The 23,938-nt window shown below is 38.5% G+C and overlaps 1 protein-coding gene across 1 annotated transcript in view; it reads left to right on the forward strand.

The window, feature by feature from the left end:
- RPGR (retinitis pigmentosa GTPase regulator) overlaps positions 1 to 23,938 on the forward strand; it is a 62,792-nt gene that overhangs the window by 30,251 nt on the left and 8,603 nt on the right. The window contains exons 9-15 of the mRNA XM_006864297.1: positions 1,085 to 1,209; positions 2,286 to 2,471; positions 3,714 to 3,870; positions 9,359 to 9,453; positions 10,134 to 10,199; positions 12,795 to 14,171; positions 23,491 to 23,682. Of these exons, the coding sequence (XP_006864359.1) occupies positions 1,085 to 1,209; positions 2,286 to 2,471; positions 3,714 to 3,870; positions 9,359 to 9,453; positions 10,134 to 10,199; positions 12,795 to 14,171; positions 23,491 to 23,682 (2,198 nt within the window). The remainder of the gene's footprint in view (positions 1 to 1,084; positions 1,210 to 2,285; positions 2,472 to 3,713; positions 3,871 to 9,358; positions 9,454 to 10,133; positions 10,200 to 12,794; positions 14,172 to 23,490; positions 23,683 to 23,938) is intronic.

Consider the following 23,938-nt stretch of genomic DNA (forward strand, 5'->3'; position numbering starts at 1 on the left):
AGAATGAAGTCCTTGACAACTTCAATCTTTTCTCCGTTGATAAGTGTTGTTTATTGGTTCAGTGGTAAGGATGTTTGTTTTCTTTACATTGAGATGCAATCTGTAACCGAAGGCTGTGGTTTTTGATCTTCATCAGTAAATATTTTAAGTCCTCTTCACTTTCAGCAAGCAAGGTTGTAGCATCTGCAGATCGCAGGTTGTTAAGTTATCTGGAGAGGGGTAAACTGGATATCAGGACCAAGGTACCTATTTTAAAGGGACTAGTCAGGGTTGTTGGTTTATGGCCTATTCCTTCGTAGCTTTTCAGAGCCCAGGAGCAGAATCAGAAAAGAGTTGGATTAATTTAAGTCAGTGTGATTTTACTTCCCCGGGCCTCATGGAGACATTTTTTAATTGTCATGACTAGGGGGTGGGAGGCAGGTGTTGTACTGGCATCTAGTGGGTAGATGCCAAGGATGTTTCCCAACATCCTATAGTACACAGGGAACTTCCCACCGCATAACCAAGAACTGTTTGGCCTTTAATGGGCAGTATTGCCAAGGTTCAGAAACCTGCTCTAAGCAATGACCAGAGGAAAGAAGAAAACAGATTTTGTTGGACTGTGAAAGGTCAGAAAACAAAAAGCAATTTCCTCTTCAGAATACGGTTATGACACAAACCTCCTGTTACTTCTGCTGCTTCTCCACACAATGCCTGGGATGCCTGGGCTTCCACCACTGAGGGTTTAGGGAATTCTTCTCAGAATATAGATCATCTAGTCCGGGTGTGACACTGTGGGTTAATGTGCCAGACTGCAAAGCCATTGGAACTGCAAGGTTGGTGGTTCAAGCTCACTAGCTGCTCCTCAGAAACCCTATACAGGGTCGCTATGGGTTGGAACCGACTCGATGGCACTTAACAACAACAACAAGTCTCTATAAAACCCTAGCGACCACAGAGAATGTGAACATAACGTAACGGAATAAATTTCAAAGCATAATTTTGTGGAATATTATCATCACCGTTAATATGACTTTAATCTTTGTGTAGCAATAGATCTATACCAGTAACACCTTTCTAATTCTGTTTCTTTTTCTCATTTTAGAAACAGGCCATATCTATACTTTTGGAGATGGTCGACATGGGAAACTGGGGCTTGGACATGAGAATTTTACCAATCATTTCATTCCTACTTTGTGCTCTAATTTTTTGAAGTTTAAAATTCAATTGGTAAGGGGAGATTCTAGTTCTCTGTTACATTTTCATGTACCTATAGCTGAATCTTTATAGCATTTCATAGAGAATATGTACTTTTTGTTTGTATGAAAGAGTGTCATGAATATATTGAATTCTTATATTAGTTTTCCGAAACCCAAACAGCAAGACATCATGCCACTCTGAAGATCTGCCCCTCACCTGGTTTTCCTCCTTCAGTGTCTTCCTTGTTATCCTAATGTAGCCTCTTCTGCTTTGAAAGCAAGGACTGCATCACACCTAGAATCTGTGTGTCTCATCAGAGGGCCTTGTTCACAGTTGTTGTTGCTAGTGTCGTCAAGTCAGTTCCAACTGAGAGCGACCCTGTATATGGTTTCCAACTTCAGTCAATATTATTGGCACTCACAAATCTTGCATAGGAGTAAATCTGATAATAAACTAAAAAGATATTTGATGAAGTGCTGTTCAGATAGGAATTTATTCTTTCAGTACCACATTACCTTAAGATCTGTGTTGTTTCTATTATTTTTGCCACTTAGAAACAGAAGACTTTCAAGTATCCTGTTTACTTGGTGATGGTAGTAATCTGTTCTCCAAAGACTCAGTGTCTCATACTGTTGGAACCCTTGTATTCCATTCACTGACTTGATGAATGCCTACTATGTGCTAGATCTTTTATTAAGTATTAGGACACAAGGTATATAGGAATTAACAAAATGGCCCAGTCCTGTGTTTATTGTGCTTACAGACTTAATGGGGAAGATAATTTTTAAGTGATATGTAAAAATATGTTTCAATTTTAAATTTGAAAATATAATGAAGGAAAAGGTGTAGGGCATGCTATTTTTACAGCTTTTAGTGGCAAATCACTTTGTTTTCCTTCTCTGACAGCTTTCTGCCTTAATACAGGTTCTGGCTTTCTCAGATTTTACTCTGTGTGTGTGTCTCTGTGCAGAGGAAAGAGTGTGAGTGTGTGTATAGTAAGTGGTAATAATCATTTAATAGTTTATGTTTTATAGCTGAAAGCTGTCTAAAACCCGCTTGTGTTTGAAGCCAATGTCAATTAATGTTTCTGTGGATTTACGCTGCAGGTTTCTTGTGGTGGATGCCACATGCTTATTTTTGCCATTCCACAACCTGGCATGTCAGAAGAAATTGACACTGATGAAATGAACGATTCTTACTTAACTCTAAGGACTGGTCTACCCACGAGAAAGTTGGCCTCCGGATGTACACTGCATAGAATGTTATCAGCCCGAGTTAGGAGAAGAGAGAGGGTACAGTTGTGGCCTGTTTTATCTAATAGTATTAATCTAGTACTGCAAGGAAAACAGGAAGAAACAGTAGCCTTTGAAGTCACGGAAGGGTCCTGTCAGCTAAATTTACTAAATAAAATGAATAGAATTGATGTCTCACACACTTACAAAGTGAATTTATAGTTAACCAGTGATGAAATATGCAATTCCAAAAATTCAAAATGATCACGTTATAAACAGTGATACTAAACAATGTATCATTCCATATGCTGCTTAATCACTTGATTCTGATACTTTTCTTAACTTTGTGACTTGACTTTTTACTTGCCACATACTTTTATGTTTTCACCAGTGAAAGGCAGAAGATAATAAAATAAGGGCTTCAGTTTGAGAGAAGGGATAGTCTCTCTCAATTTAATTGAGAAAATCTCCTGTGCTTTAAAATTGTTTTTGAAGACATGTTTTTCAAAATAGAAAAATGCAAATCATTTTTAAAGGAAACGTTCCTTTTTAAAAATGACCCTACAATCTAAAATGTTATTTCTTTTGAAGTGAAAAGGATGAAGTTTGGCTTTTGATGATAAATATATATATATATATATATATATATATATATATATATATATATGGGTTTATAAATATATGTGTATAAACTCCATTAGATTTTAACTACATTTTTCAACAAAATTTTTGAAGGCCCCCTTCTATATGGAAAGATTGAGGATTATCGCGTTAGTGTTTTGTTGGCACTGTTGTTGTTTGTTTATATTTAACGTGTAATTTTTGTTTCTTATGGGAAGCTTCCAAATTAACAACTTAACAACCACCCAGGTTGGTATGAACTGCAAGGATGGCGATTCAAACTCACCCGCCGCTCCTTGGGAACCTTGTATAAGCTATGAGTCGGAACCGACTCAACGGCATTTAACAACAACAACAAGATATAGAAGGAGTCCTGATGTGGCACTAGGTTAAGCACTGGACTGCTAACCGCAAGATTGGTGGTTCAAATTCACCAGATGCTCCTCTGAAACCCTACATAGGGTCACTATGAGTGGGAACCAACTCGATGGCACTGAACAACAATGAGAAACAACTCAACAAATCAGTTTTGAACCCTTGGGGGTTATTAAAAGTGAATATTGTGTATTGGTAGATTTTGCAGTCTTTGTCTTATATATTTTTGGCAACTACCGGATAGTAAATGTCAATATGCAATATATAATATCTTTTAACAGCTTCTTTACCATGTTTACTTTATAGGGCAAATCTCCAGACAGTCAGATGTCCACACTGACTCCAGTCGAAGAAAATTCAGAAGCATGTCATTCTTTTTCTCATCGTTCAATCCCTTTCCAATTGTCTTCAAGTAACCTGCTGGGGAGACCTGTTTCTGGAATGGCTTGTTCCATCGGACTCGGTAACATTTAGGATTCTGCCACTTCTTAGGAATAATGCCCCTTTTAGGCTTATTGTGTTTATTCTTATTTTAAGATAGTTCCTTTAATCCATTAAGTTGCCACCTTTTTTTTTTTTTCTTTTTTAACTCAAATCTAGTATTACCTTAAGTCAAAACCACTGCCAGTGACTCTTACACTACCAGGTCACGACAGCAATGTATAATGCACATATGTTGTTATGAAGCGCCATCAAGTCAGTTCTGACTTAGTGATCTGAACATGTGTGGGGGGTTCAAAATGTTCATGGAAAATGAAAGTAAATGATAATGGAATTTGCCATGAACCTTGGGAGCCCCTTTTGTACATAGTGACTTGCCCAAGATCATTCCATTTACAAACTGTGAACAGGATTTGAATGCCAATCTTCCGGCCCTATATAGAGTTCAGAGTTAGACAGGACAGTGTAGTGGTTAAGAGCTTGTGGTATAGAGTTAAGTTCACCTGGGGTCACATACCAGCTCTGCAGTTTAGTAGGTATGCAGCTGACTTGGAGCAAGTTAACTTAATCTTGCTTATCTGCAATTTCTTTATTTTGAAAAAGGGCTTAGTAATACCTATACCAGAGAGAGAATGAGGATTAAATGATATCTGACATATAAAAAAATTATTTAGCATTGAGCCTAGCACCTCTGGAAATCCCTTCACAAATATATTTATAATTAATGTTAACATCTCTCTCTCACTGCCTGCATTGCACTGCTTGTTAGATACCTATTTTTTCATGTTTTTTATTGTAATCCCAGCTCTTTAAGTAGTATACACCTATTCTAAATACTTTTGTTTGGGGACATTTGTGTATTTTACGAGTGACACATAAAAGCAATAGTTTTTGAGCAAGCCAGTATGAGATGACATGATGACTAAATGTCCAGTAGAAAGTGTAGACTGGACACTCTAATACGGCTCTACTAAGTGTCCTCAGTAGACCCTATAGCACCTGGCATGGTGCCTTCTTGATGGATATTTTTGCCTGGTGCTAAAGACGATTGTACTTTTGAGTAACCATTATGTTCTAAATACTGAGCAAAGCATTAGGATCCACAGTGACCAAAACAGTTACCATCCCTGCTCTAATGGAGCTTATAGTGTAGTTGAGGCAACCTAAAACCAAGGAAACAACTTAAAGTTACAAAAAAATGTTATGAACGAAGGAAAAACAAAAGGTACTAGATAACTTATAGTGGAGGAAAGGGCTTTGATCTGGGAAAGGCTTTGCTGAGAAGGTAGCATTTAAGCTAAAGCATAAGGAAAACAAAGAAATAGCCATACAAACAGAGAGGATATATGCATTCCGGGCAACAAAAAGAATACAGGCAAAGGTTCAGAGGCAGCTCATAAGGAAAGGAAAGGAGGCCAGTAGAGTCTAGAAAGCAAGGGTAAAGGCTGGGCCAGATGATGTTGGAAAAAGGAACCGGGAAAGCTTGTCCATAGTCTATTGACTGTGAGAAGCCTTTGTGCTTTGAATGTTTTACTTAAGTACAATGGAAAGCCATTAAAGGGTTTTAAACAGGAGAGTGATAATGTTCCAATACAATGCACATTTTAATATGATTACTTATTTCTCTGTGGAATGTAGGAGGCCAGGATAGATGTAGGAAGAATACTTAGGAGATTTTTACAATAATAAGGAAGTGGAAAGATATGATATATATTTTAGACAAACAACTGGATCTGCTAAATGTGTTAATGGGCTACACATTGTTGTTGTTGACGTTAGGTGTCATCGAGCTGGTACTGACTCATAGCGACCCTATGCACAACAGAATGAAACACTGCCTGGTCCTGGGCCAACCTCACAATTGTTGCCACACTTGAGCCCATTGATGCTGCAACTTTGCCAGTCCATCTCACTGGGGGTCTTCCTCCAATCCTGATGCCACGCTTTTCTTCATATAACCCAGTTTCTTAGATTATTAGCTCAGTATACAGGTTGAATAAGTATGGTAAAAGAATACAACCTTGTCACATGCCTCTTAATTTGAAATCATTGAGTGTCCCCATGTTCTTTATGAACAACTGCCTCTTGGTCCATGTACAGATTCCTCATGAGCACAATTAAGTGTTCTGGAATACTCATATTTCACAATGTTGTCCATAGCTTGTCATGATCCACACAATCAAAAGCCTTTGCATAGCCAAGAAAGCACAGGGTAAACATCTTTCTGGTATTCTCTGCTTTCAGCCAAGATCCATCGGACATTAGCAATGATATCCCTGGTTCCATGTCCTCTTCTGAATCCGGCTTGAACCTCTGGAAGTTCTCCGTCAATGTATGATTGTAGCCGTTTCTGTATTACCTTTAGTAAAACTTTATTCACATGGGATATCAAAGATATTGCCCAATGATGTCCGCATTACGATGGGTCTCCTCTCTTTGAAATGGACACAAATACAGATCTCTTCCAATCAGTTGGCCAGATAGTTATCTTCCAAATTTCTGGGCATAGATCACCTCCAGTGCCTCCTCACCTTCTTGAAAGATTTCAATATTTATTCCATCAATTCCTAATGCCTTGTTTTCCCCATTCCTTCAATGCACCTTGAACTTCTTTCTTCAGTATCATTGGCTCTTGATCATATGCTACCTCTTGAAAATGTTGAACATCGACCATTTCCTTTTGGTACCGTGACTCTGTGTATTCTTTCCATCTTCTCTTGATGCTTTCTACATCATTCAATAATTTGTCCAGAGAATCCTTCAGTGACAAAAGCCGACGCTTGATTTTTTTCTTCAATTCCCCATTGAGAAATGCTGAGTGTGTTCTTCACTTTTGGTTTTCTGATTCCAGATCTTCGCACATTTTGTTGTAATATTTGACTTTGTCTTCTCGAGCTGACCTTTGAAATTTTCTGTTCAGCTCTTTCTTGGACCTCCTCATTTCTTCCATTTGCTTTAGCATCTGTATGCTAGAGAGCAAGTTTCAGTGTCTCTTTTGACATTAATTTTGATCTTTTCCTTATTTCTTGTCTTCTTAATGACTTTTTGCTTTCTATACCTGTATGATATTCTTGATTTCATCCCACAACTCTTCTTGTGTTCTAGGTATGAAGTAAAGGGAGAAATCAAGAGTGATTTCTAGTTAAGAGATGGTTGGCAAATTTGAGGAAGAAAATTAAGAATCAAGCTGTGAGACTTCTAAGGGGAAATATCAGGCAGATGTCTGAAAATGCAAGCCCAAACTTCAGAATAGAGATCTGGCTAGAGATATAAATTTGGAGACCATCAACACAGACGTGATAGTTAAAATCCATGGACTTTGCTGAAATGAAATCACCTACTCCAAAGTAGAGTTAGAAGATGACCCAGTAAATGGGCCTGAGAATGTCCAACATTTAGATAGTAGAGGAGGAAGGACCAGCAAAGAAGCCATGTCAGCCTAGTCAGCCAGTTAGGTTGTTGTCACTGTTAATGCCATTGAGTTGGTTCTGACTCACAGCAACCCTATATAGGGTTTCCAAGAAGTGGCTCGTGGGTTTTAACCACCAACCTTGTAGTAAGGTGGTTGTTTTTGTTAGGTGCCATCGAGTCAGTACTGACCCATAGTGACCTTATTTATGCACAGCAGAACGAAACACTGCCCTATCCTGGGCCAACCTCACTACTGTTGCCACGCTTGAGTCCATCGATGCTGCCACTTGGCCAATCCATCTCGTTGGGGGGCTTCCTCTTTTTCTCTGACCCTCCACCTTACCAAACATGATATCCTTCTCCAGTGACTGGTCTCTTCTGACAATATGTCTGAAGTATGATAGATGAAATTGGGCCATCCTGGTCTCCAAGGAGCACTCTGGCTGCACTTATCTACACATCTATACACAGATCTATTGGTTCTTTTGGAAGCCCATGGAACTTTGAATATTCTCCTCCAACACCACAACTCAAAAGCATCAATTCTTCTACGTTCTTCCTTATTCACTGTCCAGCTTTCGAATGCATATGAAGTTATTGAAAATACCATGGGTCAGGTGCACCTTAGTCCTCAAGCTGACATCTTTGCTCTTCAACACTTTAAAAATGTCATGTATAGCAGATTTGCCTAATGCAATATGTCGTTTGTTAGTACTAGTAAGTATGGTAGGAGGAGAGAGTACTGTCATAAATGCCAAGTGCTGTTCAAAGATTAGGAGAGAAGAGCTCAAAGGTCAAGGAAGAGTTGTCTAAGGACTTGGCATCATGGAGATTATTGGTGATCTTTCTGAGGAAGGGCAGGGCAGAAGCCTGTATGAATAGGAACGACGTGAAGGAAAAATAGGGTGTGCTGATATTGGTTGTACACGTTTTGGTTATGAAGGGGAATAGAGGAATCAGCCTGCAGCTAGAGGCAGATGTGGGAGTAGTGAGAAATATAGAAAAAACTTAACATTTCTAGTTATCTGCTTTATGATGATTGATCACCTTGAAGTTTTCCATAAAAGTGTCTAGCTACGTAACAAATTACTCTAAAACTTTGTAGGTTGTACCAAGAAACATAATCTCACATAGTCTCAGGTGCAGCTTAGCTGAGTGGGTTCTGGTTCAGGGTTTTTCATGAGATTGTAGTCATGCTGTCAGATAGGGCTACAACCTGAAGACATGACTGAGGCTGAAAGATTAGCTTCCAAGTTCACTCACATGGACACTGGCAAAATGCATCACTTCCTCACCACATGGGCTTCTCTTAGGATGTTCACTCCATGGCTTCCCCCAGAAAAAGTGATCCAAGAAAGATAGAGTAGAAATGACTGAGAAGATGCTACAATGACCTGACACTCATTTCTTCTTTATTTTATTGGCCCTACAGAGCAACCTGGTAAAATGTGAAAGGGGAGCTACACAAGAGTATGAAAACCAGGAGGCTGTGGATCATTGGGCCCATCTAGGAGGCCCAATTGCTGGGTAGTGTTTGGTCCTGGTGTGATGCTGTAGGACAAGCACTGAACTGTGAACGGCAATGCCAGCAGTTCAAACACACCAGCTGCTCCTCTGAAACCCTATATAGGGTTGCTATTAGTCAGAATGGACTCTATGCACTTAACTATAACAATTTATTGCAAAGGAATCGTATTTACCTTTTATGTGAATGAAGAAACTGTAATCTGTGTGAAAGTGTTTTTTTTTAATTGTATCGAAAATATACACAACAGAGCCTTCCCCAAGCCAACAATTTCCACATGTACAATTCATTTATTCATGTTATGTAAATTTTATTGCTATTGTGTTTTCTAATTTATTCCACTTCATTAACATAAACTCAGTTCCACCTAAGTAAAACTTGCCCTTTTCCCTTTTAAGCTTTCAGGAGTTTTTGTAACCAGTTGTTAAGAATTCTGGTTAATTCACTTGGCAAGTAGTTAAAGGACCTTTGGTAAAATTGTACCTGCATTTTAAATTACAGCATCTTTTCTGTTCGCTTGGTTTTCACTTTTCCATTTAAGTTTAGTTTCTCTTTTATCCTTTCAATCTTTTAGATTACCAATATACAGTTACCCAAGAAAAAAACATAGACAGTGCTTCATTAACGGATTCAGAAACGCTTGGCGACACTACAGATATCTTAAATGTGGTAATGATTTCTAATTTATCTGTATAGATATAAATTTGAACTTCAGTTCATGTTGTGTTTTGTGTGTGTGTGTATACTTCCTATGCTTTTTAATAGGCTTAAAAAAGCTATTTTTGTGTGTGTGTTTCTTTCATTTAGCATATTTTTAATCAAAGTTATCCAGGTATAGTTTACATCAAATAAAATTTTATATCACTTCTCTTATTAATATGACAACTAGGAGTTGATTATCTTATCATCTGAACTGTTTTGCATCAATATTGTATATAGATTTGGAATGTATAAATACATAACTGTATATATATCATATATATGTTGTTGCTGTTAAGTACCATTGAGTTGGCTCCGACTCATAGTGGCCCTGCACTGGATTTCCAAGGAGTGATTGGTGAGTTTGAACCGACCTTGCAGTCCAGTGCTTTATCCCACAGTGCCACACCAGGACTCCATACATATATAGAGAGCGGATATATATATTGTCTAATGGACCTCTCGTATGGTGCTGTAGAGTAAGCACAGAACTGCTAACCACAAGGTTAGTGATTGAAGCCCACCAGCCACTCCTTGGAAACCGTATACAAGGTCACTATGAGTAGAAACTGACTCCATGACACTTAACAACAACAACACTGTTTAATACATTTATTCTCTTGACAACAACTTTTTATTTTTTATTTCAGACACATGTGATGAGTCTGAGTTCCATAAACAAGTCTTTGAAATTGTCACCACTTCAAAAACAAAAGGTATAATATGGGGAACTATTGTGATTATGGTGGGAAAAAGCAATTTAAATTGTTTCTGTTTTTCATTTTTGGGGGAAGGTTTCTGGAAAGAAATAAAGGTAAGCATTCACTTTAGTATTTCAGATGGAGAAACACAATGTAGATAGTGTCCATTTTGGCTTGTTCTGTTGATGTGATCTGTATTTTCTGTGATGCTACAAAAATAATAGAATTTCATTCCTGATACTTGTACTTTAAGGCCTTTCACTTTCAGCCATAATAGCCATAATTTCTTGCCTTCAAGGCAATTGATTATGATTACCATTCTTGAAGAATATGCACAGGGCTCTGACTTTGGTTTGCTATGACTTTGGATGAGATACTATGCTGACTTTACGAAATGATATTTGTATTATTTTCTGTCTCTAAAATTTTGTGAGTTATGTGAAAATATTTTAATTTATCAAAGAATTGATAACACATAAAATAAAATTAAAGTACCCATTTGGAAATTAGTCTGAGACTGTTCATGGGTGAGAAACAGACATTTAGTGAATTAAAAATGAGTAGCAAGAAGAAGGAATTTTCTGTGGTTTTAGAGAGGTAAATGTCTGTCCTGAATTCCTTTGCCTTTCCTAGCTTTAAGGACCAGTGGGGTGAGACAGTGAGGGGCCTGGGGATAAGGAAACTAAATTAGAGGAATGCAAATTGAGGGAAGATGGCCATAGAAGGTACTTCTTTTATGTTTTTAGTGCCTTCTCCTTATTGTTAAGTTGGAAATCCTTGCATTCAAAGCTACAGAAATGCAAAACCTTGCTCAAGTATAAAAATTGAGAGCAAATCCTCATTCATCTTATTTCCATTTACTGAGAGGCATGGTGAAGAGTGTGAGTGAGCTTATCTCTTGGCTCTGTTGTGGTTGCACAGTGGACACTGACTGACGGACTCATGGTACTTGCACACCAGACAACTTTCCACCGTCTGTCTTTCTTCTAACTTTTAGACTCAGGGCTCTGCTTCTCCCATGCTGCTTTGATTGTGCTAGAAAAAAAAGAAAGCACATGCACTTATAAATAAGCATGTACAGCATTTGAGCCTGTCTCCCTGAAGGCTCTTGGAAGAATTGTGACTTTTTGAAGAATAAGACCTAAAACAAACAAAAAGATTTACACTGATGTGTCCATGTTACACTTTACATAGTGCTTTTAAGTAGAAGCCCTAGCAGGCCTACTTTAGTAATTAGCAAAAGATTCACTCACCAGAAACCCTGTACAGAGTCCTATGAATCGGAACCGACTCAACAGCACTTAACAAAGACAAAAACAATATATGTGTATGTGTGTATACGTATACATACACACACGTATGTGTGTGTGTTTGTAAACAACAATAAAAAACAAAAAACTAGCCTACTGTCATTGAGGCAATTCCAACTCAGAGAAACCCTGTGTAGAGTTGCGGAGACATTTAAAAATCTTTGTGGGAGCAGAAAGCCTCATCTTTCTCCCAAGGAGTGACTTGTATGTTTGAACCTCCAGCTTGTGATTAGCAGGCCATACGTATGTATGTGTATGTGTGTGTGTGTATATGTAGGGAGCACTGTGCTCCATACAATAAAGCATTAGACTGTGAACCACAAGGTCAGTGGTTCACTGCCGTGTTAATTTTTTAACTTGTCCTATTTAAATACTTTCCTTTGCAAAATATTGAATCTCATCATAACCAATCGCTCATCATAATTTATAAAATTTGGTGAAATGATGTGTGACTATCCAGAAACCCAAAATCATTGGATATTTGAATCTCTAAGCTTGTAAAATTTATTTCAGCAATTTTAGTTTCCTTTATTTTGTTCAACAAGAAATTAATTTCATATTTTTATTGTACTACCCAAATCACCATGCTTAACTCCAAAGGTTTTCTTTTAGTTAAAAATCTTGCATTTTTACCTTAAATATTTTTCTACTTTGTATTTTTTTGCATATGCAAAAATAAAGACTAATAGAGAAAAAGAGGATCAAAATTTGAAAACTCAACATTTTATTTTGAAAAAATATATATTCATTATTATTTAGCATGTAGAAAAATATTTCATTCAGAGTTTTCATTTCAGTGTTTTTCTTACAGAAATAAGCTTATCTGTTTTCAAGTTCTTAAATTTTCACATTTGAAAATATGTTTCCTTTCATTTTGAGGAATCAAAACATAAAATTTTAGTTAAGAAAATGATAGGGGAGATGGAAAAAATTAACTGAATGCAAGAAAAACTTAAATTGCGTAAACTATTTTCAAAGTCAATATGGAAATTTATTAGATTTATGGATTGTTCCAGATTAAGTAAAAGAACGGAGAATGAATATTGACAGTTCTGTGATTAATGGCAAAATGTAGACAGGTATGTTAATAAATCAGAATTAGATGCCCCACAGGCTTAGAGTGGGATAAATTATCCCAAAAGAAAGCAAAAACCTGACCAAACTGTTGTCTGGTAAAACTGGACAGTTTGATTCTTCTATTGAAACCTATAAACATGTAAAATCTTGGCAATATTTTAATGTAGATAAGTTGTCTTTGTCGGCTAATAGTAGTATGACGATTGCTTCAAAAAATTTACAGAAACAAGAAACAGTTGAGAGACTCAAGAAACATGCAGCTCATACTGGAAATGATGGTAGAAATGAATCTGAATCTGAAGAGATTTTCCAACAAATGAAAGAAGGGAAAGCATATAAACAATGTTTGCCACAACAGATATTAGTGATGCCATGCACAATGAATATAGATGAGGACTTAGACACTGGTTCAGGCCAATCTGGACCTCAGGCCAACACTGGTGAAGAGAGTTTGTTTAAAGAGAGATTTAGATATGGAAGGAAACCTCATCCTTTTTGTGAAGATGATGGTAAGGAAAATGATTCAGAAGAAACAGCCTCTAAGAAGGAAAATGAGCTGACAGAAACAATAGAGCTGCAGGACTTAAAACAAATTGAGAATACAAATAATACTTGTACATTTTTGGAGTCCTTAGGAAACTCAAACCTGAATTTTGAGGATGAAAAAGGTAAAAGACGCAAGCAATGTGTAGTGATTGACAGTGAAGGAGAATCTTCCGAGGGGGACAGTCAGCAGGGTGGTGAGCTCTTCCAATCCACAGAATTCAGTAATGGAGAGGAAGAGGATTTTGAATTGAAGAATGACTCACAGTTGTGGTGTAGCAGAAAATTTATTGAACAAGAAAATGAGAGAGAGGCAGAAAACAAAGCTTCAACATTGGTGAGAAAATTAAGTGTTCAATGTAAACGCTCGTCAAAGATCTCCAAAGAACAAGGAGTTGATGATTCCGACGGCAGTACACTGGAGGAGGAAGACATAGAGGCACACAAGGAAGATAAGATACGTGGAAAAAGACAGGCTGAAGCAGATATGTCAGGTGATGGAGATGAGGTGAGTGAAGGCAAGGGAAAACCAGGTGATGAGGCAGGAAAGGTGGCTAATAGTGAAGGAGATGGAAGCTGTAAAAGAGGTAATTCCACAGCAGAACAAGTGCTGAGTGAGGAAAGGGCAGAGGAGGAAGACAAGGGAGTAATAGTTAGAGAAATAAAGAGCCTGAGTCAAAGAACAAAGGACCTAGAAAACAAGACAGAATGGGAAAAAATGGGGAGTAAAGGAGGCCATCTAGAGAAAGGAGAATGGGATGAAGAAGGAGATGGGGAAGGGGAGGAGGAAGAACAAGGAGAAGAGGAGTCTGAGGGGGAAGGAGAGGAGGAAGAGGAGGGAGAGGAGAGCAATGAATGGAAAGAGGGGGAAGAGGAGGAAGCAGAAGGGGGAAAAGAGGAAAGAAAGGAGGAGGAAGAAAGTGAAAGAGACTGGGAAAGGTGGAAAGGAGGCGAAGAGGAGGAAAAAGAGAACAGGGAGGAAGAGGGGAAATACCAGGACACAGGTGATGAAGAGAAGGAAGGGCAGGAAGGGCAGGGTGAAGGAGAAGCAAAAAAGGTGAGTGAAATGAAAGGCTCTATGAAGTCTGATAAAGATAGTGCATATGGTAAAAGGTTTATTACGAACACAGAGGGAAAGGAGAAGGAACATAAAATACAGGGGTCCAGACAGCTTTTAGAGAATGGGCCACTAGGCTCCAAACAATTCTGGAGAAATGTATTGCCACATTATTTGGAATTGAAGTAACAGATTTGAAATATGACCTGATGATGCCACTTTGAATGCCTTGCACAGGATGGGCAGTCCGTACATTTTCTTTCATGGATTTTATGGCATGGTTATTTCACTTGTGGTGCAATAATGATCGATGAGTAGTTGGAGGTTGGGGTAAAGATATCATGAGACTCTGATAGATACCTTGAGTGTAGTCTCCCCCTCCCCAAATTAGAAATAAATAATTAGAAAATGTCAAAAGCCCCAGCAGATAACTGACATTATATATTTCTCACTAAAGATAGATTTAGGAATTTGGAGTATAACATAGGAGTATTTTCTTTGTGTATGCATACTTTGACATTGACAAATGTCAAAGATCTTAAAGGGATATACAAACTTTAGCACTGGTTTTTGTTGTGTGTGTGTCCCCCCCCCCCCATTTCTCAGGCTACAGAGAATAATTATGTAAGGATAGATCTTATTTTAAAACTAAAATCAGGGCACATTTTAAAGAAATAATATTAGCTCAGATGGCAGCTGTGCTCAGAATTTAGCGACTAATACTGTGTCCTGTAAGTTAATGTCTAGGGAGATGGCACTATATCTAATATGATGGAATTACTATCAAATCATTGGTCAGACTAGTCCCTCATTGGGCCTCTGTTTTCCTTATCTGTTTGTTTATTTGTGTAAGACAATTTTTTAAGCAAGAAAAATGGCACTTTAAAGATTAATACCATTTTCTATAAAATTTACTTTAAAAAAATTAAAATCACTTGTGATCTGCCATCCTGTCTTCCTAAACTCCTCTGCTGGCTGAACTTCTGCTATCCTGTCAGGTTCTTCATTCACAGTGTCTATTAGGTGCTCTCAAGGTATCCTGTATTGACTGTTCTGTTCTGTGGGTCTGTGACTTGTCAGAATGTGTGAAGTAAAATAAAAATTAAGTGCATTCATAGTCAGTAGTGGTTTGTGAAAAGGTAAACTGATATTAGATATTGAATTTTCGAGAGCCTAGATTTCTATGGGAGTAGTTTCAACTTTTCCTTAAAATTGTCAGTGTCTTTTTTGCTTAGTATTTATTCCTATCTCCCTTTTTTACCTGATTTCCTTCACCAATACCTTCCCCATCTTGGCCATGAGGGGTTTCTCGTGTTTTTTTTATCAAGGAGGATATTGATGATAAAATTCCTGTGAAATTGGTGCCATGGAATTCTTTGCACATCTAATTCCTTGTGGGTGAGAAGGAATATGAGGAGGAATATCCAAATAATGAAAAAAGGAGGAACTCCTAGGAGCAGTTGTCAATTTTACCTTAGCTGCTGGATCACTACCTAGTAGCTTGCCTAATCCCCCTAACTAACCAATTATGCTGGCTTGGCACTGCAGTGTTCCATCAAATTCTGCTACGTTCACTGAGAGTTTATACCCCAGAATTAATACTATGGTAGAGTATATTGCTGTGCTGGTATTTAAAAGGTAGGCTTTAAATGATTCGATTAGATGGATGTCCAGGTTGGAAATCATAAAAGACAAACTTCCAGTCAGATGAGAAACTCTTAAGCTCAAATGATTCATTTTAAAGGCATGAGCGTTCTTCTTCCACTGAAAAGATAATCAGCAGACACTACGAAAATGATGTTTATTCTGCAATGTCTTCAGTATTTGAACCTGGTGCAGACATGCATTTCTAAACAGAATTTCTTACCCATTTCTTCACAGAATGGTATTCATGTAAGCATTGTGTCCTATACTACTAGCCTAGTGATTTTGAGACCTTTGCACTGGCCTTGGGCCAGTTTCCCTCCCATTTTCCTTCTGGCAAGGTATAGAATTAGAATGGGTGACCTAAGTGATTCTGTAGTAAAATCAATTGTTATCAGCTTCATTGTCATATAGAACGTTGCCAGAGCCAAATGTTCTGGTATTCCTCTTCCTCAATAAAAAGTTGCAAGTTTTGTTACAAAACTTGCTCCACCTTCAAGCTAAACAGAAGTTTGACTAAACAGTCACACTAAGTGAAGGTACAGTGCCCTCTGGGAGCTTATGGAAAGGACTGTAAGGGGCCATAAACACCCAGGTCTTGCTAGACTTCCGCAAGCAGAAATGATTTGCACGTTTGTAAATCTTATATATATTCAGGAGGGACCGAAAAGGAAGAGTAATAATGAGATCTCCTCATCCCTTCGAATTAATCCTTCGTTAAAATAGCTTGAAATAACTGGCTCCTTCCTCTATCGTCCTCATCTGTGGGTTGTTCGCATCTGATCAGTTTGAGAAGAGTGAGTTACATATGTAGCAATCCGTTGAGTTACAGTTTCATAATGAGGACTGTGGCAGAAAAATAAGGTAAGCTATACAGGAAGACTACAGAGACATCTGCCACTGAGGTGAGTGTGATGGAAATATTTCCGGTTATTTAGATATAGAGACAGTCTTGCTCTAAGTGGGGCATCAAAAAATGCAGGTCTGGACTGAAACTCACCCTCGTGGTCCATTTTTCTTCCAAGGAGTAGAAAGGTATATAGGAGGACCAGCAACGCTAGTGAGATACGCTCACCAGGGAATGGTCAACCCTTCAGGATCAAAAGGGCAAACTCTACCTGGAGACAAGGTTCAGAGGAGTTGGGAAGGAGGGTGGAATGGAAATAAGAAACCCAGGGAGAGGAAGTGAGATAACTGTTGGTAAATGCAGAGAGTTGTAATCCCTGAGGTAAAACAAAGCGTATGATTTGTTAGATATAAAACTGATGATCTCCTCTGTAAACCTTCACTTAATTCACAATGAAAAGCTTCAAAACAATAACAAAGTTCATAGAAAAATTCCATGATCTTTTCACTCGACTTCTCCATAAACTTGCTGAAGTCCCCTTATCCCCTCATACATATATTGAGCCGAAAAAATAAAAAGCTACCCTAGAGTGAAGGGAAGGTACTCAATTCCTTCCATAAATTCTCTCAGTTGTGACCATTAAGTATAACTTTGTTATGCCGAGTACCTGACACACAACTGAACATTTGGTACATATTTATTCATATGTTTATGGGCCAAGCCTTAAACAAACAACAACAACAAAAACAAACAAGCTTCCCCAAATCAAGTCCATCTCAAGTGGTGAGGCCAGGTTACAGTCAACCTCCTTTGCCCCCCACCCCACCCCCCACCACTTAAGTGTCAGGGACTAGTTCCTAGCAGTCTGCCTTCACTATTGCTTAACAGTGCTCTTTTGTTTCCTGATACAGTCATGTTCTTATCTGGGACTGCCAAAAAATTAAAAAAAAAAAAAATAAGATCTGAAAGTAAATCTATGGCTTTCTTTCATTAATTCCAAGAAAATGGTTTTTTGCCTTAGGTATGACCCTGATCTCAAACAACAACAACAACAGAGTGCCTATAGGAGTGGCTAGCTACTAAGGAGAACAGTCCAGAAAGGGCTTCCAAGGGACTGATGGGGAAACTTAAACAGTCATGAAAAGGAGAACTCAATCAAGCAAAGAAGGGGCTGGGGGAAGTGTTTATGGGCTGACAGGAGCCATGAGAGTGGTTTGGTGTGACTACAGCCTAGAATAAGTGTATTTTAGGCCTGGGCAGGGAGGCGAGTGAGATGTTCAGCAGAGTGAGATGGTCACACTTGGGTTTTTGTAAGCCCAGTCTGGAAGCAATATGGACGTTGGATTAGAAGGGTACAGTACCAAAGACAGGAGCACCTATTAGGTGGCAGAGGAGATGGAGAGATAGGGACATTTATTATCCCAGAGGTTAGGTTTAGAATGAGAAAGGTTAATATAGAGATGTAATTAGAAGGTCAAGCTTTTCTTGTTTCTGGCTTAGGGATCTAGGTGGAAACAGTTCTGTCCACCAAGACTGAGAACAGAGTAGAAGCAGGTTTGGGAGGCAATGTATGACTTGCTGATTTTCGATTGTCACAGGAGAGAAATGGTCAGTAGGTAGATCTATGAATGGTCTGGAGCGCAGAGAAAGTTGCTGAGCATCACTGATCTCTGTTGTAAAAATGGTGAATTTGAATGAGAGGTTGTATTTATAATGTGAAAGGGAGAAGACCACTGAAGACAGAACTTAGGGAAGCATAAGTAAGAAAGGGAAAACCGAGGGCAGCGGGGTGGGAACAATAATTAGGAACGAGAGAGGTGCCACCCAAGGTAAGGAAGGACTTTCAAGGAGGAAGAAACGATGGAGGATAAAGAGCATAGCTGCTCCTTCAGGAAGAAATAGAATCAGAACTAGAATTTGAAAAGTAAATCTCAAACATGGAGTTTCACTTGTGTATTTATGAATAGGATGGAAGACTTTGGTACTTCTGACACACCTGAGAGTTGGGAAGCATTGTTCTTCCTAGTAATACTGGCCTGAAGCTGAGTCTTGACTCACCCTCCAGTTCACAGCAGCTTCCACCTTTTGCCCTAGCTCCCTGGTTCCTGGGACAGGTGTGGAAGAGACTAGAACAACTAAGACCTTTAATGAGCCATTTCCTAGTTACAAGATCTGGGACATTATGGCAAAGTTCCATGTTTGCATTTTTGTTTGTTTGTTTGTTTTTTACTGGAATGTGGTTTGTCGGTTTGAGTTTTGTTTTGTCTTTTTGGGTTATTTTTGGTGTCAGCTTTATTTTTGATTGCGGTAAGTGTAGTAAAATATTTCAGCAAGCCCTGTGCTTTTTTGGCAGTCCTCAATATGCAGTAACAATTTAATCTTTTTCATGGAGGGAGAGGACTTTACAAAATCTCTTACATTTGTGTACAAATGTGTGTGGTTTCTCCTGTGTCATGTTAATGTCTAATCTGTTTACTCTTTATACTAGGTGTTGCTATTTTCATATCAGAAAGAAACTGTAAAGTAGATTAATTAGGTGCCTTTATTGGACTTGGGAAGCAGTGTTTGTTGTTGTTAAGTGCCGTTGAGTTGATTCTGTCCCATAACGACCCTGTATAGGGTTTCCGAGGCGTGACTGGTGAGCTTGAGCCACTGGCCTTGCAGTTCAAACGGCTTTGCAGTCTGGCACATTAACCCACAGTGCCACACCAGGACTTGGCCTTTGTATTTAATGTCCTGCCCAGGCCCACTCTGTTACTGCTTTGAGGATTTCTACTGTAGCCAAAACATGAATTTGCATGTGAACTTTTCCTGTTCTATAACACCTTGAAATGATGATATAAAAAATACATGCTTTCCTATCTGATGTGACTGAGAGATAAAGTTTTATGTTTACTTTAACTATTTGGCAAGAATTTTTGTTACTTATATGACATTGAGGCATGTCATAAACCCAGAATTGCAGCCCAATGTCTTACACGTGAATCTGTATTTCTTTTTGTTTGTGTTATTAAAAAAACAACAACACACACATAGCTCGAATTATTTTCGTACACTAAGCACACCCATATGATCATCACTCAGATCAAGGAGAGCACCCTTTGGGCTCCCTAGACACTCCCTTTCTGATCCCCTCAAGTCATTTTCCATCCCTTTGGGATAACGTTGAATTCTAACAGCAGTCTCTACTTCTTAATGTAAGTAAACCGACACCTCACCAGGAACATTTGATTTCTTGCTATTCCCCATGAGAAATGTAAAAAGTGTTGCCCTAGTGCAGCCACTCCTCGGAAACCCTATGCAGGGTCGTTATGAGTCAGACCTGACTTGATGATACTTAACAAAGTGCTCTCTCTGACCAATAAAACAAGGGTCCTTTTATGGGATGCGAGGTTTTATGTGAAGCTAGAAGCTTACCTGACCGTTCCAGACTACCCTTTTACATGTTAGGATTCCATTGCCAAGAATGTATTTCAATGGTACCCTTTATTTTTATAAAATAACACTATTGTGCCAATCTCTCTTACATTGTTTCAGTTTGAAGGTAAGTGCTTTATGTGCTTTAAGTAGTTGCTGTCTAGATGTGTCTAAATTAATTTTAAATGTGCTTAATATAAGTGCAAGGGATTGTGGTGGCTGCAATGTACTAAGCACTGGACTGCGAACAACATGTTTCATGGTTCGAGCCCGCCAACCGCTCCTTGGGAGGAAGATGTGTTTTTCTGCTCCCTCAAAGACTTAAAGCCTTGGAACCCCTATTATGGCGTCACTATGAGTCAGAACAGACCAAAGGCACTTAAAATGCATAAATAAATAAATGGAAAGTGCTCTGATGCTATTTCTAATGACAATGCCATTTTCTAATGTTATTGATTACCTGTGAGTCAAGTTGCCTTTAAAGTGACTCATGCCAACCCCATGTGCGCAGACTGCATTATTAGATTTTCAAGGCTGTGACCTCTTGGGAACAGATCACTAAGCTCCTCATCCAAGTCACCTCTAGGTGGATTTAATTAGTAGTCCAGTGCTTAACCATTAGCCCACGCAGGGACTCCTATTTTCTAATAGCTTTCTCAAAGTTAGAAAAGAATTTAATCCTAATAATTCTATATTGTTAAAGGTCCTCTTAGATTTTATGAAAAATGCATTACTAAAGAGATGAGGGTTTTGCTGATTTCTAAAAGAAGTTCCTTTTTATGATCACATATTATTCTATGGTTCCATTAATCCACTAGTTAGCCGACAGGACTAGAGTTGACTGTGGTGCTCAATTTAGCTGAAATCTCCGAAGTCACAGAGGACTGTGCCGGAAACCCAGCTGACCATTCAGCTGCCTCTCTGAGCTGGAGTGGCATAATTGGAGATTTTTAGTCATGGGACTTTCTGTTCTTTTCAGTTGACCTTTCATTTCTGTCTCTTTACCACTCATAGACTTGAAATCTAGTGATCTTGCTTCCCATTTCCTTTTAAAGTCAAGTTCTGTCGGATAACAAGCTACACATAATGTATAACGTTCATCTGCATAGATGTAGTATATAAGTTGCTCAGAGGGAGAGATCATGCAGAAAAAGAGAAAGCTTTAGAAGTTCCTGGTAAATAGTAGCTGTCTTATGGTTAGCTGTACTCAGCCTCACCATGTAGCACATCCTTTGGTCTAGCTGTCTGTCCTGGTGCTGTTCTCCCCTTTCCCCCATTCCTTTCTTCCCCATGACCTTTCATTAAGCCAGTTTAAGTCCTCCCAGAGTAAACTTTGAAACTTTTTTTTAAATCTCAAGCTTTCATTTAAGGGAGTGGCTATAATGCTACTGGTCCAAGGATGCCACTGGTCTTTGTTACTAAGGTGTGAACTTGTAATCCCTCACATTTTGTATTTTTGCCGGGGGGAGGGGGGATATGATTTGTTTATTCGAGGTCATGCTTTTAAAACACCCACCAAAGATCCTATTGAGTATAGACTTTCTCCTTAGCTAAGCAGCTAGTAGGAAACTGGTCAGAGAAAGTGAGTTTTGTCTCCATAACTCTAATAAGACAAGAAGCACTAGATGGTGCCAAGCTACCACTACCAACTGCTCTGAAAGGGATTACATTAGAGGGCCCTGATTAAAGTAGGATAAAAATGTCGAATAAAACTAAAAATCATTAAAAAAAAAAAAAAAAAAAGCTTTGAGTGGAATGTGGGACCCTAACCAGAGAAGCAGACACCAGAGATAGAAGCAGAGATGATGACATGGAGAGATAGAGCAGCTGAGGACTCTAGACTCGTGGAAAGAGAAAGGCTATGTGCTGGTGGCCAGGAGGCAGGTTTTCAGAATGTGCCCTTGGGTTGTTTAAATGGTTATATATTCCTGAGTATTTTTGTGTACCCTTCCCCCAAAAAACACAGAAGGAATAGAAGCAAATAATGTTGAATGATGATGCATGGAGGGGATTGTAATCATTGCAATGAAACGATGAGTGTAAAACCCATGTTCTCCCATGTAAACTATCACTCAATTCACAATAAAAACTTAAATAAAGCCCAAGCTTACTGGTCAAATAGTCATCCATAGTCTGGAAATAAACTCACCCTCATGGTTCAATTTTCAGTCAAAAAATATCTTGTCATTTTGTGCCATCAAGTCAGTTCCAACTCCTAGCGACACTGTATAGAGTTTCTGAGGCTGTAAATCTTTACAAAAACAGAAAGCCTCATCTTTCTCCCAGGGAGTGCCTGGTAGATTTGAACTGTTGACCTTGTGGATAGCAGCCCAGTACATAACGCACTATGGTATCGGGGCTCTTTTTAGTGAATTAGGACAATAGAAAACATAGGGAAATCATCCAAGAAGGGGGCTAATCTAATGACAAACAATAAGCAGTCTTCCCAAAATAATAAAATAATAATAATAATAATTTATCTCAGTATCAAATAAAGGATATAACAAGAGATTTGCTGCCTAAACCTCAAAAACATCCCATGGTTTACTCAGTTTGCGAATGCAGACTCTTTTTTAAACCAGATGGACACATTTGTGCCTATTTGGTTTTCCCTCTATTTTAGATAACTTAGAGCAAGCCATTTAAACTCTTTCTGTCCCTTTATCATATTCCTGGCATGTGGGTATGATTATACATATCTGTCATTTTGTAAATATCAGTGAATCAGTACTTGTAATGTGAGTCTAAATCCTGATTTGGAAACTGAACACATGTAGATATGATTATGTTATAATGCCACAGTAGATCTAGAAGTTTTTAACTTCTGTCAAGCTTAAAAATGTTCTTTTGAGATAACTAAGAAAACATTGCTTTTTCCATTTAACCTTACTATAGGTGCTGGTAAGGGGCTCTGATAGCGTAGTGGTTACGAACTGCGAACCTTAAGGTCAGCAGTTCGAATCAGGCTGTGAACCTTAAGGTCAGCAGTTTGAATTGGGCTGCGATCCTTAAGGTCAGCAGTTCGAACCTACCAGCTGTTCCACAGGAGAAAGATGAGGCTTTCTTCTCCCATAAAGATTTACAGCCTCGGGAAACCCTGTACAAGTTCACTATGAGTCGGAACCGACTCCACGGCCCATAGCAACAACAACATAGGTGCTGGTAGAATTTTGGAATTCCTAGTTGAAAATGCTGAATAAAGCAGCATGCATAAAATCCTTGGTTATACAGTAACTTGATGTACAGCATGAATTACTCAGTATTTTATTTCTTTGACTTCCATATTTGAATTATTATTCTGTATGTGATTTGAGATGGTATATATTATTTATGATAGCTGCAAAAAAAAAAAAAAATCTCTTTTTTGAAGAAGAAAATCTTACTTTCCCCTACTTAACAATTTTGTCACAGGACGAATCATCAGAAGAATCTGAATCAGAAGAAAAAGATGAGGAAATAGATAATGAAAATCTGGAAAATGAAAAGAAAACTCTGGAAGACGATGACATTGTTTCTGCAGATACAGAGAAACCATCAGATGGCAACAATGAAACAGAAGAAATAGAAAAAACCACTGATGACTCAAAGAAAATCTGTGCAAAGGTCTGATGATACATCCTTAAACCCCAAGATTCTGACTAACAGCAAGCATATGGGACCCCCTTATTCCTTGCAGAGGGCACACTCCAAGTTCCCTTGAGAGCAGAAATGACCTCAGCCTCAAATACGTTATAAATCACTTGGTTCATGTGCCTTACATAGGAAAAACTTTGGTCAAACTTATGAATCTGGTAGACTTTTTCTGTAGCACTTTTTCCATACTGCTTGATGGCATTCTGCTTGCTCCCAACCTAAAGGG

This window comes from Chrysochloris asiatica, unplaced genomic scaffold, assembly GCF_000296735.1.
Source record: "Chrysochloris asiatica unplaced genomic scaffold, ChrAsi1.0 scaffold00062, whole genome shotgun sequence".
Taxonomy (NCBI): domain Eukaryota; kingdom Metazoa; phylum Chordata; class Mammalia; order Afrosoricida; family Chrysochloridae; genus Chrysochloris; species Chrysochloris asiatica.